This window comes from Antedon mediterranea, chromosome 11, assembly GCF_964355755.1.
Source record: "Antedon mediterranea chromosome 11, ecAntMedi1.1, whole genome shotgun sequence".
NCBI lineage: Eukaryota > Metazoa > Echinodermata > Crinoidea > Comatulida > Antedonidae > Antedon > Antedon mediterranea.
The window spans coordinates 4,947,356-4,960,503 of NC_092680.1; the positions used below are offsets into that span (position 1 = coordinate 4,947,356).

Sequence of the window (13,148 nt, forward strand, 5' to 3'; positions counted from 1 at the left end):
GAAAAACATACAACGTGAGCAAAATATGTGCCAAATAGAAACAAATACAAAACTTAAAAAGAGATAAAACCAACAATCTCAATAAAAAATCAAACAAACAAATTATAAATTTGAATATTAGAAAACTGAGCAACAACAAAGTAGGCCAATCTCTACTATGAATGATGAAATAACACATGTCCCACAAACATGAAAAATAAAGATTGATAAAATCAAATTTCCATTACTGTAGGCCTAGTTTTGATAAAGTTATTCACCTAACACCTAACAAAAACAAACAAAACAAAAATAGTAGTAGTAATTAGTCAGTTGTTTATTTTTAATTCATTTATAATATAGTAATTTTACTTTCTGTGGACCAGAGATTCTGAAATATAAGATTGAATGAATGAATAAAAAAGACAAAATAAAACACTTAGGCCTAAACTTATTTTTAAATACGGTCTTTTAGTGAAAGTGGATCATTTCCGGTATTATTATTATTTACAAAGCGATCAAAAACGAATTGAATTTACATAATAAATGTCGAAAAATTACAAGATAAATAATGTTTATGAAGTATAGCTTTATTAGGCAAACAAGATTAAGAGGTTTCAAATTTTCAAATCGTCTTTCTTTCTTTCTTTCTTTCTTTCTTTTTGTTTCTTTTTTCTTGTTTTTCTTATTTTTCTTTTTTTTGTTCTTTTTTTCTTTCGTTCTTTTTTATTCTTTTTTTCTTTCGTTCTTTTTTATTCTTTTTTCTTTCGTTCTTTATTTCGTTCTTTCTTTTTTGTAATTATCTGACGTGATTTAAAAAATATTATATATAAGGTTCTATTTAACAGATAGATTTAACAGAAAGATAGTCTAGACCTAAATCTACATTTTCTTTCTTTCTTTCTTTTTTTCTTTCGTTCTTGTTTTCCCTTTTTTCTTTCGTTCTTTTTTTCTTTCGTTCTTTCTTTTTGTAATTATCTTTTTCTATTTCACGGAGTATAATAAGACAGTCTAGACCTCAATCTACAGTACATTCTTTTACCTTTTTCATATCATTACAATTTGGAACATTTGCTGAATCGGCACTGCCATCGACTGGAATCATCTACCAGATAAGGTTGTAAATTGTACTTCTATTCTGGAATTCAAAACCCATATTATCCAAACTTAATTAAATAGGGTACCCCTTGTCACAACTTACTCTCTGGGGGTCTCTGTCTTGGTGACAGCTCGCTGGGCAACTGGATGGCTGAGGCGGGGTAAATGGGTATCCAGCTACTTTATTCTGCCTCCTAGGTAGCGGCCCAGTAAAGTGATAGCGGTTGGCACGGACGGTAGACTTCCATAGTGTTTAATGTTGGGTACAGTTTACTCTATTTTACTCTTTACAAGGTGTCTGAATACAATACAATTATATAATAGATAGGATAGATCAAATAATTATATATATTCATACTAACATGTATATATATTTATATAAGTAAAACTTTAAAAAAAGAGATAAGGGAAAGGGAAGAAAAAAAGAAGAAAAGAGAGAAAGAAAAGTGAAAGGAGAAGTAATTGGAAAAATAAAAAAAAATAAAAAAATAATAATAATAATGATAATTGATAATAATAATAATAATTATAAATAAATAAGGGAGTCAGTTTCTCTCTGTAAAAGAATAACTAAATAGAACAATAATACACAACCAAATAATGTAGAGCTAGCAAAACAGAGTTGGAGGAGCAGAGTCTTCACATATGAAGTTGGCTCCTAATACGAAGAAGAAGAAGAAGAAGAAATAAATCATTGTTTATATAAGTATAACCTATTGACCGCCGTAACATTGTAATAGATATTGTTGCCTTCTTTGTCATTTTGTTACGTTATTACATTTTCTTAGCATGAAGGAAATAACATTCACAATCAGAATACATAATACCATCACTATTTACTGGTAGTTCCCGTTTACACCAATCCATCGCATCTTTAACAATTTCATCTTGAAGATTATCCGGTATTCGGGCCAATTGTCCCGAGAGAGTGCGAACATAACCTTAAAAGAAAGAAAAGTTTTTTTTAGTTGCTGTAACCAATTAAATTAAATCTTACATTACACTGCACATTACTTACCATCAAGTTCATAATCATTTTCTATGATAAAGATGGTTGGGTCTATAACTTCTTTGCTGACCAATGAGAATCCTTCAGTTTCCAAAAGACTACACCAACCATCCAAGTCCAAGTCATTTTTCAAACCACCTTCGTAATCCTGAGTATGGGAAGAACTATGATTGTTTAAGTTAATTGAAGGAACAGAGCCAGTCTTTACGAATGCACGGACCCCTCCCAATAAATCCATAACGTGTGGTTATTGTCGGTGAGTAGGTGAGATGTATCATGCTAGATAGAGTACCTTTTATCAATGGTGCAACTGAATGTGGCTTGGTGGTTCACATGCTTGCTTAGTAATCCCAGGGCCCCATTGGTTCAAATGTCACAATTCCAAAGCCACTGTCTATGGTGGAACCAGGGAGTAGCTAATTTCCTGGTGGGACTTGGTTTACAAAGTATATGTTCCCATCCTATAATTGACGAATCATTTTGAAAATAAAAGATAACAGAAGATATTGGAGAAGTGTGATGATCATTCTTACAAATAATGAGTTGAATTCAAATAAAAAGTTAAGACAAAAATTAGCAAATTACGTTTTGAGTAGGCCTGCTTTCATCATACCATAACCATTTGATAAGACTGATGAAATAATATAAACTCACCTTAAGAAAACGATTCCACTTTGGGTGGTTCTTAAGATAAGACGGAAGCTCATTTTTTTTAGTTCCACACAATCTGCACATTGGACCAACAACTAAAATAAATAATTCTCCGCCTCCTTTCATACATTGTTGTATATTTTGGATAGTCTTTTTCTTATCTTTCACCCACTGCAAGACGTACATTGATGTGACTTTATTAAATTGGCTTTGTTTCCATTTTGAGAGATTCGTTCCAAAATCTTGCGCATCACAGACAACATACTCGACTCCACATTGTTCAATTGGTGATGCTGTTTTGCATAATCAATCATATCGTCGGAGACATCGATACCTAAAATAAATTAAATAGGGCTACAATAATGATAAAATAAATTTAAAATACTTATTGTAATTGTAATGTTTATGGAGTAGCATCATTTGCATGGATTGGTCATTGAAATTTTAGAATGGGGGACACAGGATATATGGACATTTAGGCCCTATCAATTAATAATAATATGTGAGTCCGGAGACTGGATAAACGAATTATTGTTGATCACAGTGTAAGGCACCAGTGTAATGATTAAACCAAGAATAGTGGGCTTCGCTCATCATTTAACAATAACTAAACTCAACTGCGTGTCTTTTTAACAAAGGCTTATGCAATATACAATTCAAAGCAGGAAACTTTTTTGTATTGATCCACACAGATTATTTCAGCCCACGCACTACCAAAATAAAGAGTGCGTTGAAAAAGCAATAGAGAAGGTCATTTTATACTAGAATAAAGATACTATTCACTTCAACAAAACAGAGAGAAGTTAACAAAACAGCCACTAAATAAGTAGGCCTACTTTTTTCAATGTCACGTTGTGGTGTTTTTTTTCTCAGAAGCCCCTACAATTGGTTTGCCTTTACAGATATTTTCGAATACACTGTCGTTTGTTCAATGTTCTTATTTTAATATTATTATTTTATGATTAAGATATTTGATATAAAATAATGTATAGGCCTAAGAAAGATTTTTAATAAAAACGAGTACAACAAGTTATTACAAATAAGAAAATAGATCTACATACCAACTACTAACGACACGTTACGAGCTATATCCGAAGTAAAGTTTCCTGAACCGCAAACCAACATACATCTAAAACTCTGTCGTCCTTTGAGAAATCGAATTTGGAAGTTAACATATCGATTGAAAGTGCTTGAAATCGGCGACATTTTGAGTACATGGCAGATAATTTACTATTCATGGTGCAGCACTTTTCGTAGCCCCCACAACCTTGCTACTGAGCCTTTAATCTTAAGCCAATATTTACCATGAATGATTGTTATAAATTCATCCACGACAGAAGTCCATTGAAACGATTCAATAGCTCCTTTCAAAGCGACGTAACGTGGTTGCGTCCCGGTAAAGAGTAAAACAATATTAATTAATCACAATATGTAACAATGAATAATAGGTAGAAATATTTATTTATGTTACTGTATAAAATGGGATTTTAAGTTGGCGAGCTGAACCCTCGCGAGGTAGCGAGTAGGGAATGTGCGCCCTCTATAGTTCAAATTATCGTAAACTTTTTACCCGTTCAGCAGCAGATCGTAAAATGGCGAACGAACCAGATTTATGTTCAACACATTGTGATTTGTGGCATAATATAGATAAACTTCAAAAAGAAATTATTATCTATGAACGCATACATGCTTTAAGTAATGAAAACAAAGAACAGGTAGCTATTTCAGTTAAAGCGGAGTCTTCTTTACGTTACAGGTAAGTACTCAAGTATAGGCCTAGGCCTAGCTAGTGTAGCTAGGCCTAGGTAGTTAGGGCTAGGCTAGGCTAGTTAGGCATAGGCCTAGTGGGCGTAGGCCTAGTTGTAACAATTAACAATAATAATGAAACTGTTTAATTTTCTTTCTTTTAAAAAAATTTATAATATTGTTAATTTAATTAGGAATGACGTGCTGAGAAAATTAGAAGACAATATAGAAAGGATCATTGAAAGTTTACAACAGAACAAAGCACCTGCAGTGGCATTTGATAGTAGAACAAGTTGGCAAAATGTAAGGTAAAGTACATGGAAAAATGAGCTAGCAAATAATAAAATTTATTTAAAACAATAATATTCGATTATTATGCATTAGTTTTTCAGCTGATGTTGGACTCAAGTTAGATAAAGACAAAAGTGTTTCAGAACTCAGGTTTGACTCAATCAATTCAACTACAAGATTTGGTAAGGCGACACTATCAAACTTTATGTGACAAAAAAATGTGATTTCCCCATACACTATATGGATATGATGATGTCATATAACTACCATATTTCGGCACATTTTTTTGTCAAACTAGTTTGATAGTGTAGACAAAACTTGAGATTGAAGCATCAAATAGATACTAAGGTTATGACATACCACATTGATTACTTGACTGTTAGTATTATGACAACCTTCTGCCATAAAATACAATAAAGAATTCTGTGTAGAACTGGTTTTATTATGGTGAGATTTAGTTGATGTTTTGTATTTCTTTATTAAGCTCTGATGCTAAGCCTGATGTCTGAATGCTATAAACTAGTCCAAAGCAACACATTCTCAACTAAACGGTATGTTTTTTAAGATGAATGAAATTTTTTAATAATAATGAGTTGGTCAGTGTTTTAATATAGAAAATGTATGTATTGTCAAGAAATATGGAAATAGCATTGTTTATTCTCACTCCTGTGGACGATCAAAGCATATTGATCGAAACGTCGAGAAACTCAACAGTTGTTTTCAGAACTAATATACGTGGTGTACCGCAAACTTTGTATCAACATTGTTTCTGCCACTGCAATTACACAAAAATGTATCTTAAACATTTTCAATTATTATCACCCAATTATCTAAGATATAATTAGTATTATAATTATAAAATGTTCGAGTTTTTCCTGAATTTTTTTTTTTTTAATTATTAATGATCATGATGTGTGATTCAATATTTGAATCAGAGGCTTGTGCATTCCTATTCAACCAATACGACAATCATCAGAACATTGTACATGTTACCATCATTATCATTTAACTGTATTTATCATTTGATAGAGACATTTATTACAGAGATCCTCAACTGTTTGGTAGCCAATCAGTGGTAGATGAGCTAGCTGACAACATAGCTTGTATGTTGTCTGTTCCTCGACATCATCTACATTTGGTAATTTTCAATTTTTATTCCTATGAATAATTTTGTTTAAGGCTCTGTCTACACTAATTCATAGGCAGATTTTTTAAAATAAAAAAAAAACAATGAAAAAGATAGGACATTACATTAGGTTCAGCACTTTTTTTTTACAACTTTACAATTTAATATACATTTTTTAATCTAATAAATTATAATTCTTATTTTTAGTTGGCAACATCCAAAGGATGTCTAGCTGGTGATCTTAGTTTTATTGAAATGGATGGTAATTGTGTAGATTGCTCAACAACTACAACAGTTAAGTGTGTAAATATTCATTTTAAACGAATATACATATATCAATAGCATATAGAGCATTCAAGTTGGTTAGAAAATAAAACAGTTTAGTTATTTATTTTTTTTTTCAGGGTATTTTGGTTCCATCACATGTTGAAGGTCTTACAAGTATCCTTTATTGTTTGTTATCACTGAAAAGTGTCTAGACGTGCAAAACTGGCTGAGAGCACAGAAATCTGGCAAATGTCACCATCCATGATGAAGCTGCCAAAGTAAAATCTTATTACTGTATCCAAAACGGGGCTGCCAAACTGGTTGCATAGAGAATCCTCAATCTTTCAATTTTTACAATATGATTGACTGCCAAACTGGCTTACTGAATGCCCTAATCTTTAATATATCACCATCACTTATGTGGATGAGAAATGTTTTCTAATATAAATGGTAAGCCAATATTTCTATTTTTATTATCACTAAATGTTGCCAAGATATTCGTTCTGAAGCAAAATTTGTTTTAATCGTTGAGAAGGATGCAACATTCCAGAAGTTGTTGGATGATGGTTTACTGAAGAGAATTAAGAGCTGTATCATTATCACAGTAAGAATCTGTAATTGTGGTGTCTATGTGGTTTCTATATGTTTTTATGCAGGCCTGTTTTAATGTTAACATCAGGCCCGCAACAGAGATATTTTAAGCATTATATATTGTTTGACACAGAGCTTAAAATCAAGTTGGTAATCTGGATAGTGTATGTGTATTTCACCTGTATTATGTTCTCCACTAATAGTATATATACATATTTCCGTCACTTAAAGATGTATTGTCCCCCTGAAAAAATAATAATAATAATTATTTAACATTTTTTTGTTGAATATGCCATTTTAATTTCACAATAATTATCCACATTGACCCAAAATTAGATCAAAAAAAAAAATGATATACCTGAAAAACTGGAATTTAAAACAAAAAATAGTCAAATTGGCTGCCAGCCAATGGATTTTTGGTTGAATTTTACCATTTATTATGTCATTTTATAAGTGAAAACATTATTTTGTTGTGTTTTTTTTTCTTAGGAAGTGATTAACTTTATTAAAACTACAAAATAACATATTCAAAGTCTGATTTAATTAATCTTTATTTTTCATGTTTTTGAGGGACAATACATCTTTAAAATGAATAAATACCATTTTGTCACCAGGGTAAAGGTTTTCCAGACATCAACACAAGAATGATGGTGCGTAAATTATGGGATTGCTTTCATATTCCAATCTTTGGTTTAGTTGATGCGGATCCACATGGTGTGTACAAAAATGTCTTCAAATTGATATGCCATATTTCAGATTTAAATCTAAAGCTCTGTCTACAACTATTAAACTGGTTTGAAAAAAAAAGTGTGATATGCCCAAATATGACATCATCATGTCCATATATGGCCACATCATATTTTTTTGTCACATAAAGTTTGATAGTGTAGACTGAGCTTTAATCTCAATTTATCCATTACCTATATTATAATTTACAAACTTTACTGACAACCATTTATCATAATAATGGCAGCAACAAAGAGGATGAAAGCAATAAAGTCACTGATGACTGCATTGTAAACATCTTTAAATAGGTCTACTTTCTATAAATATAGAATTTTTTGTTTTATAAAATATTAGGCTACAATATAATTGACAAAATATATAGGTAATTAATATGTAATTATCACTTGACTTTCAGGTATTGAAATACTTTGTGTTTACAAATTTGGATCAAAGGTAGGCTACTATTGGTGCCCCTGTAACTTGTATACACTATTACACTATACACTACTTCATAGTATTGATCTCTTTTGCAAAACTGTCTTTTATTTCAGTACAGGCATACTCGTTTGATTCTCAAAACCTGACTGTCCGCTATTATACTTTTATGCTCTCTACACTATCGAATTAGTTTTACAAAAAAAGTGTGATATGCCTAAATATGGTAGTGATATGCCCAAATATTGTGATATGACATCCATATTGGCACATTACATTTGTTTGTCGCATAAAGTTTGATAATATAGACAGACCTTTACACTTTTTAGTCTTGGTGTCTCTTGCAAGACTTTCTTTCATTTCATTATAGTCATACTCATTTGATTCTCACAACCTGACTGTCCCCAGTATACGATGGTTAGGAGTTTTACCTTCAGACATCAAACATCTTCAAATACGCAAAGAAAGCCTTATACCTCTTACAAAGGCTGATATGGATAAGGCAGGAGAACTTATAAAAAGGCCTTATTACAAACAAATACCAAAATGGATGAAAGAGGTAAGATTTATACAATCACATTGTAAACAATAATATTTTAGTAGTTAATTAGTGTTTGGAAATAAAATATCTATGTACATGTTCATTTCTACATAGTTATTTGCATAGTTTATTTAAAAATATATTATCCCCCTAAAAATATTTTTTTTTTTTTCACATTATTTTTTAAATGCCATTATAATATTTATTCACTTTGACAAAAAACTAAAATGAGAAAAAAAAAATTATTTACCTGGAAAAAATGTAATGTAAAGCAAAAAATACTTAAATTGTCTGTCAGACAATGGTTTTTGTCTTTTAAATCTTTAAGAATAATTTATTATCAATTTATCCATATTTGGATGTGGCGATGCTTACCTGTTATACACTCAATCCTCCCAATACCGGACACTTTTGAACTAGCATTTTATGTATGGTTTTCTATAACGTCTGGTATTCGAAATGTGTGTTTCTAATGGTAAAATGATTTTGGGACCTTTTGGACCTCGTGAAAAGGTCTGATTTTTTAGAGAGTTTCCGGTTTTTAGAGAGGTTGGATATTGGGAGAGTTGATTGTATTTAGTTTAATTCGAAGTATATTAATACTTTTTCCCTTTTTTTTGGTTTGTTATTTTAGATCCAGATTCTACTTACAAGTGGTTATAAAGCCGAAATACAGACACTCACCGCCATCTCAAACAATTTCATGACCGATGTTTACATTCCAAATAAAATTCAACATGGAGGATGGATATAACTATTTTTGCTTTTCCTATCAAGACATACAGTTGACCAAAATAATTGCAATCCAATTTTAAACATTTTTGTTGATTTTGATTGTTTTACTTTTAATAAATCTTTTTTGTACAATATGCAGTTGAGGTTTAATTAAAAAGAAAGCATTGAAATCATAGAAAGTGATAATCACGGTATTTTACCACATATCATGTTTGTTTTCTGTGTATTTTTTACTTTGTAAAATAATATTAATCTGTTCATTTTCTTTTAAATGCGATTAATGCGTTCCATAAAAGCAATCGTTTTTTGAATCAAGAGCGCGACTCGAGTCGAGTTGTTATCGCGAAAGACCCAGGCACTTTATACCTAATAATATTCTTTGCCTACCATGCAGAATGTGATTACCACCTGAGTGAGTTCTTTATTTTATTTTGTTAAAAACTTTCTTCATAATTAATTAATAACCACTATCTCTGTGTAAGATACGAATAGGCCTAATCCCTATCACTTTATTAATATATATTAGTGTCTGGCGTGTTCACAAACAGTAAGAGCGAAACGACCAGGCTTATTAACACCGAAGGGTGACAACGAATAATACAGCATATAGAAGCTGAAATTGTTTAGGCCTAGAGCCTAGAGGGAGAATGATTATCAAAATGTTTATGCGTTTCAATTCTTTTTAACAGCATAGGTAAACTATGTTAAAAAATAACTAATGATGTACAAATTAACCTAAATATACGATAATAGGGCCAAAAAGAAAGTAACAAAAAGGGATTTAGAGATGGAGCGATTGAATGTAAAATACAAATGATATGGAAGGCAATATGTGCCATTAGCATTTTGAATAACCAACCCAGTTAATTGGGGCGTTATAATTAATACTTCTTGGTGTCAGTTATTTATTGATCCTTTTTCTACTATTTCTTCTCTACTACTTTCAGTTTAAAATGTATGAAATTATTTGGTTAACATTTGTTGCTGTGTTATGGGGTGGAACAAATCCATTTATCAAGAAAGGAGGTGCTGGAATTGAAAAGATATCTGAACGAACCGCTGTACGACAATTCCTTGCCGAATTGAAATTTCTGTTCCTTAATTGGAAGGTGAGATACATTTGCCATTTTTGTTAATGTTATCGATATTAAATAAACAATATTAGATTTCAGATTTATTTCAACAAGGCATGCAAACCGTTGAGTAAAATAATATTATTTACTAACAATTGCTGTAACTGCTAATTAGAAAAACTTTCACACAATAAACCACAAATATGTCAAACAATTATCAGCTTTCAATTTTAGGTAATTAAATGAAAAAGGGCTTCTGTCAAACAAATTACAAAATTTGTTTAATTTGTTAATATTTTAATTTTAGTTAGTACTGTAATTCTGAATAACATAATATCAAAAATAGGATGCAAGTTTCAAACCATACTTCACCTAATTTGCATAATATGCAAATTAGCTGTTTTGGTTTTTTTTTATAAGAAATAATATATTATGGCATATTGTTTCATAACAAACAGTATAGCCAATTAGAGTAGAATAAAAAATGGAAACAAACTCGATCTTGCAATTTATTTGACAGGAAGGTCTAATTCTGCTTGGCTATTTATTTGTTTACACATCCAATATTCAACCACTTACACATTCATTGATAGATATTTTCTGCTTTTTTTCAGTATTTAGTTCCATTCCTGCTTAACCAATCTGGATCGATTTTGTACTATGTGACCTTAGCAACGATGGGTTAGTTTTGTTTTATACAGTAGTACCCTTATTATAGGGACACCTTTGGAACTCAACAAAGTGACACCTTTTGAACTCAACACAGTGTCACCTTAATAGAAATTTCTCTCAATAAGTGTATATACTTTATTTATTCACCAGACTGTACAGTACAACATGTTTAATCAACATTGATTTTTTTACACAAATTTGTGATATTACAAAAAATCCAACACCATATAAATACGAAAAAAGAAAGAAAAAATTGAAAAGAAAAATTATCGTCTGAAGAGATTGACCATAAAATACAACATGTATTGTATTTCCCCTTGTTTGTTTCATAGTAAAGTTTGTTGATATAAAATTTGCAATACACCACATTATATTAGTTCTGAGAATAATTGTTGAGTTTCGCGACGTTTTAATCAATATGCATTGACCGTCCTCAGAAGTGAGAATGTCGAGAAACTCAACAGTTCTTTTCAGAACTGATATACGTTGTGTACTGCAAACTTTATATCAACATTTGATTTCGCAATGCAAACAATATGGTAAAGATTCTTGTTAATGGAGGTGTCAGCTTAATAGAAGACGAAATGTTCTACTTAAATCAGTCTTATAATGGTACGTGTTGGCATACCTACTGTACACCCATCAAAAGGCTTTGAGTTCGTGCTAAAATACTTGTTCGCTATTAGGTGTAACTTTTAATTTAAACGCATTTAAATATTTGTTTAATGTTGGAATATGGTTCTATTTTTGTTTATTTATTTAAATTCACAATCAAAAACAGGGAGCCCGTCATTTACAGACTAGAATACATCCAACAAGACAAAAGAAGAGCGATAAGGTCCACAAGAACCAATTACAAACATTTCTTAATTTTTGATTTAAATAAAGATAAACTTTATTAATATTTCAGTATAAAATTCAATACATTTAAATTTTAAATCTTGAGTTATCTATATCTTACAAAACGTCAAAAATTGCAACAACGTCAACAACAACATCGAGAGAAAAAGAGTACAGTAACTCCGATGCACTGCAAACATGCGTTTTGCAAGTATGACGTCATGAGCTCAGGCATGAATCATGAATATTCATGATATATGCATGCCCTCTATAGTTTCTGCCTTAACCTAATAGAAAAAAAATAATGCAGGCAGTTCTATTAAATGTCATTTGTGGTTAGCTCAGTTTTTTTTCTAAAAGCTTATTTGATTTGTACATTTGTTTTTCATTTTAGATCTGTCAATAGCAGTACCCATAACAAACTCTTTGACGTTTATATTCACTCTAATATCAGGAAAGCTCCTTGGGGAAAATGTTGGCGGTAAAGGTTAGTTTGGTTTTATTTTTAAAAACATTTCAGGCCTGCTATCCTTATGATTATTTTCAGAAAATAACATGTAATATTCGTAATATCATTGTTTCGTGTAAAATTATTTTTTTACAGAAACATATATCGGAATGTTGTTGGTTTTATCGGGCGTTGCATTGTGTATGTCGGATAGAACATGAACTTTTACAGTACTGTGTTCAGCCTATATTAACAAAAAGTGGTAATGTTAAGCGAGGTGACTAGAACCAGACACTTTTCTTCTTTTAGTTGATACAAACCATAAATACACGCTCAGTTGACGCCATTTTCTAGTCGCGAATATCGGTTACAGTTTTATCAAAAAAATGAAAATAATGCCATTTATTTAGTTTAAATGATTTCACAAAATAAAAATGATATACAGCAGTAAATTTTTTTCATCAATGTTTATAATATAATCATACACACTTTATCATAAAGATAATGTGGTTTTACAATGTAAAAGTGATTTAAGTATCTATGAAAAAAACCGATTTTTAATTGTGTTATTGAGTATGTAAGCAATACTCATGAAGAACTATACAATTAATGAATTAACGGATATACGGTAATTAACGTTTGTCCTCTGCAGAGTTGGTCTTATAGATAAAGACATTTTAACACCAACGTTTTTGATGTCCGCCTAGCAATAGGCCCAATAGAAACCAACGTTTTATTGTACAAAACCGTTGATAAATTTAGGTTACTACAATAATAGCCGTAAAGAGTGAATTTAATTTGAATAATAGATGTTATTTGTACCATAGACATGTTATAATATGTATTGAACAAATCTTATGAATAAATCCAAAGGCAAATTACTGAAAAAATGACAATGCTGTGGGTATCAGTGGCTGGATCTC

General features: G+C 30.8%; 3 protein-coding genes across 6 annotated transcripts in view; 2 read left to right on the top strand and 1 right to left on the bottom strand.

Annotated features, from left to right (window-relative positions):
- Positions 1–13,148, top strand: part of LOC140062178 (transmembrane protein 234-like) — a 54,045-nt gene that overhangs the window by 9,615 nt on the left and 31,282 nt on the right. For 2 of the 4 annotated variants that reach the window (XM_072108263.1, XM_072108262.1), the window contains exons 1-4: positions 9,503–9,604; positions 10,140–10,301; positions 10,880–10,946; positions 12,172–12,264. In XM_072108263.1, coding sequence (XP_071964364.1) covers positions 10,146–10,301; positions 10,880–10,946; positions 12,172–12,264 — 316 coding nt within the window. In that variant the 5' untranslated portion in view covers positions 9,503–9,604; positions 10,140–10,145. Of the gene's footprint in view, positions 1–9,502; positions 9,605–10,139; positions 10,302–10,879; positions 10,947–12,171; positions 12,265–12,381; positions 13,096–13,148 lie in introns of those variants that run through there. The other 2 variants (XM_072108259.1, XM_072108260.1) reach the window with 2 other exon arrangements.
- Positions 1,849–3,940, bottom strand: LOC140062978 (juvenile hormone acid O-methyltransferase-like). The gene is made up of 4 exons (XM_072109396.1): positions 3,796–3,940; positions 2,738–3,027; positions 2,093–2,231; positions 1,849–2,015 (listed from the first exon to the last, which is right to left on the bottom strand). Exons 1-4 carry the CDS (start codon positions 3,938–3,940, stop codon positions 1,849–1,851), a joined length of 741 nt encoding a protein of 246 aa, XP_071965497.1.
- Positions 4,327–9,330, top strand: LOC140062535 (meiotic recombination protein SPO11-like). The gene is made up of 12 exons (XM_072108791.1): positions 4,327–4,490; positions 4,675–4,788; positions 4,865–4,953; positions 5,256–5,322; positions 5,801–5,909; positions 6,105–6,191; positions 6,302–6,338; positions 6,659–6,768; positions 7,370–7,469; positions 7,897–7,934; positions 8,287–8,475; positions 9,092–9,330. Exons 1-12 carry the CDS (start codon positions 4,327–4,329, stop codon positions 9,209–9,211), a joined length of 1,224 nt encoding a protein of 407 aa, XP_071964892.1. The 3' UTR covers positions 9,212–9,330.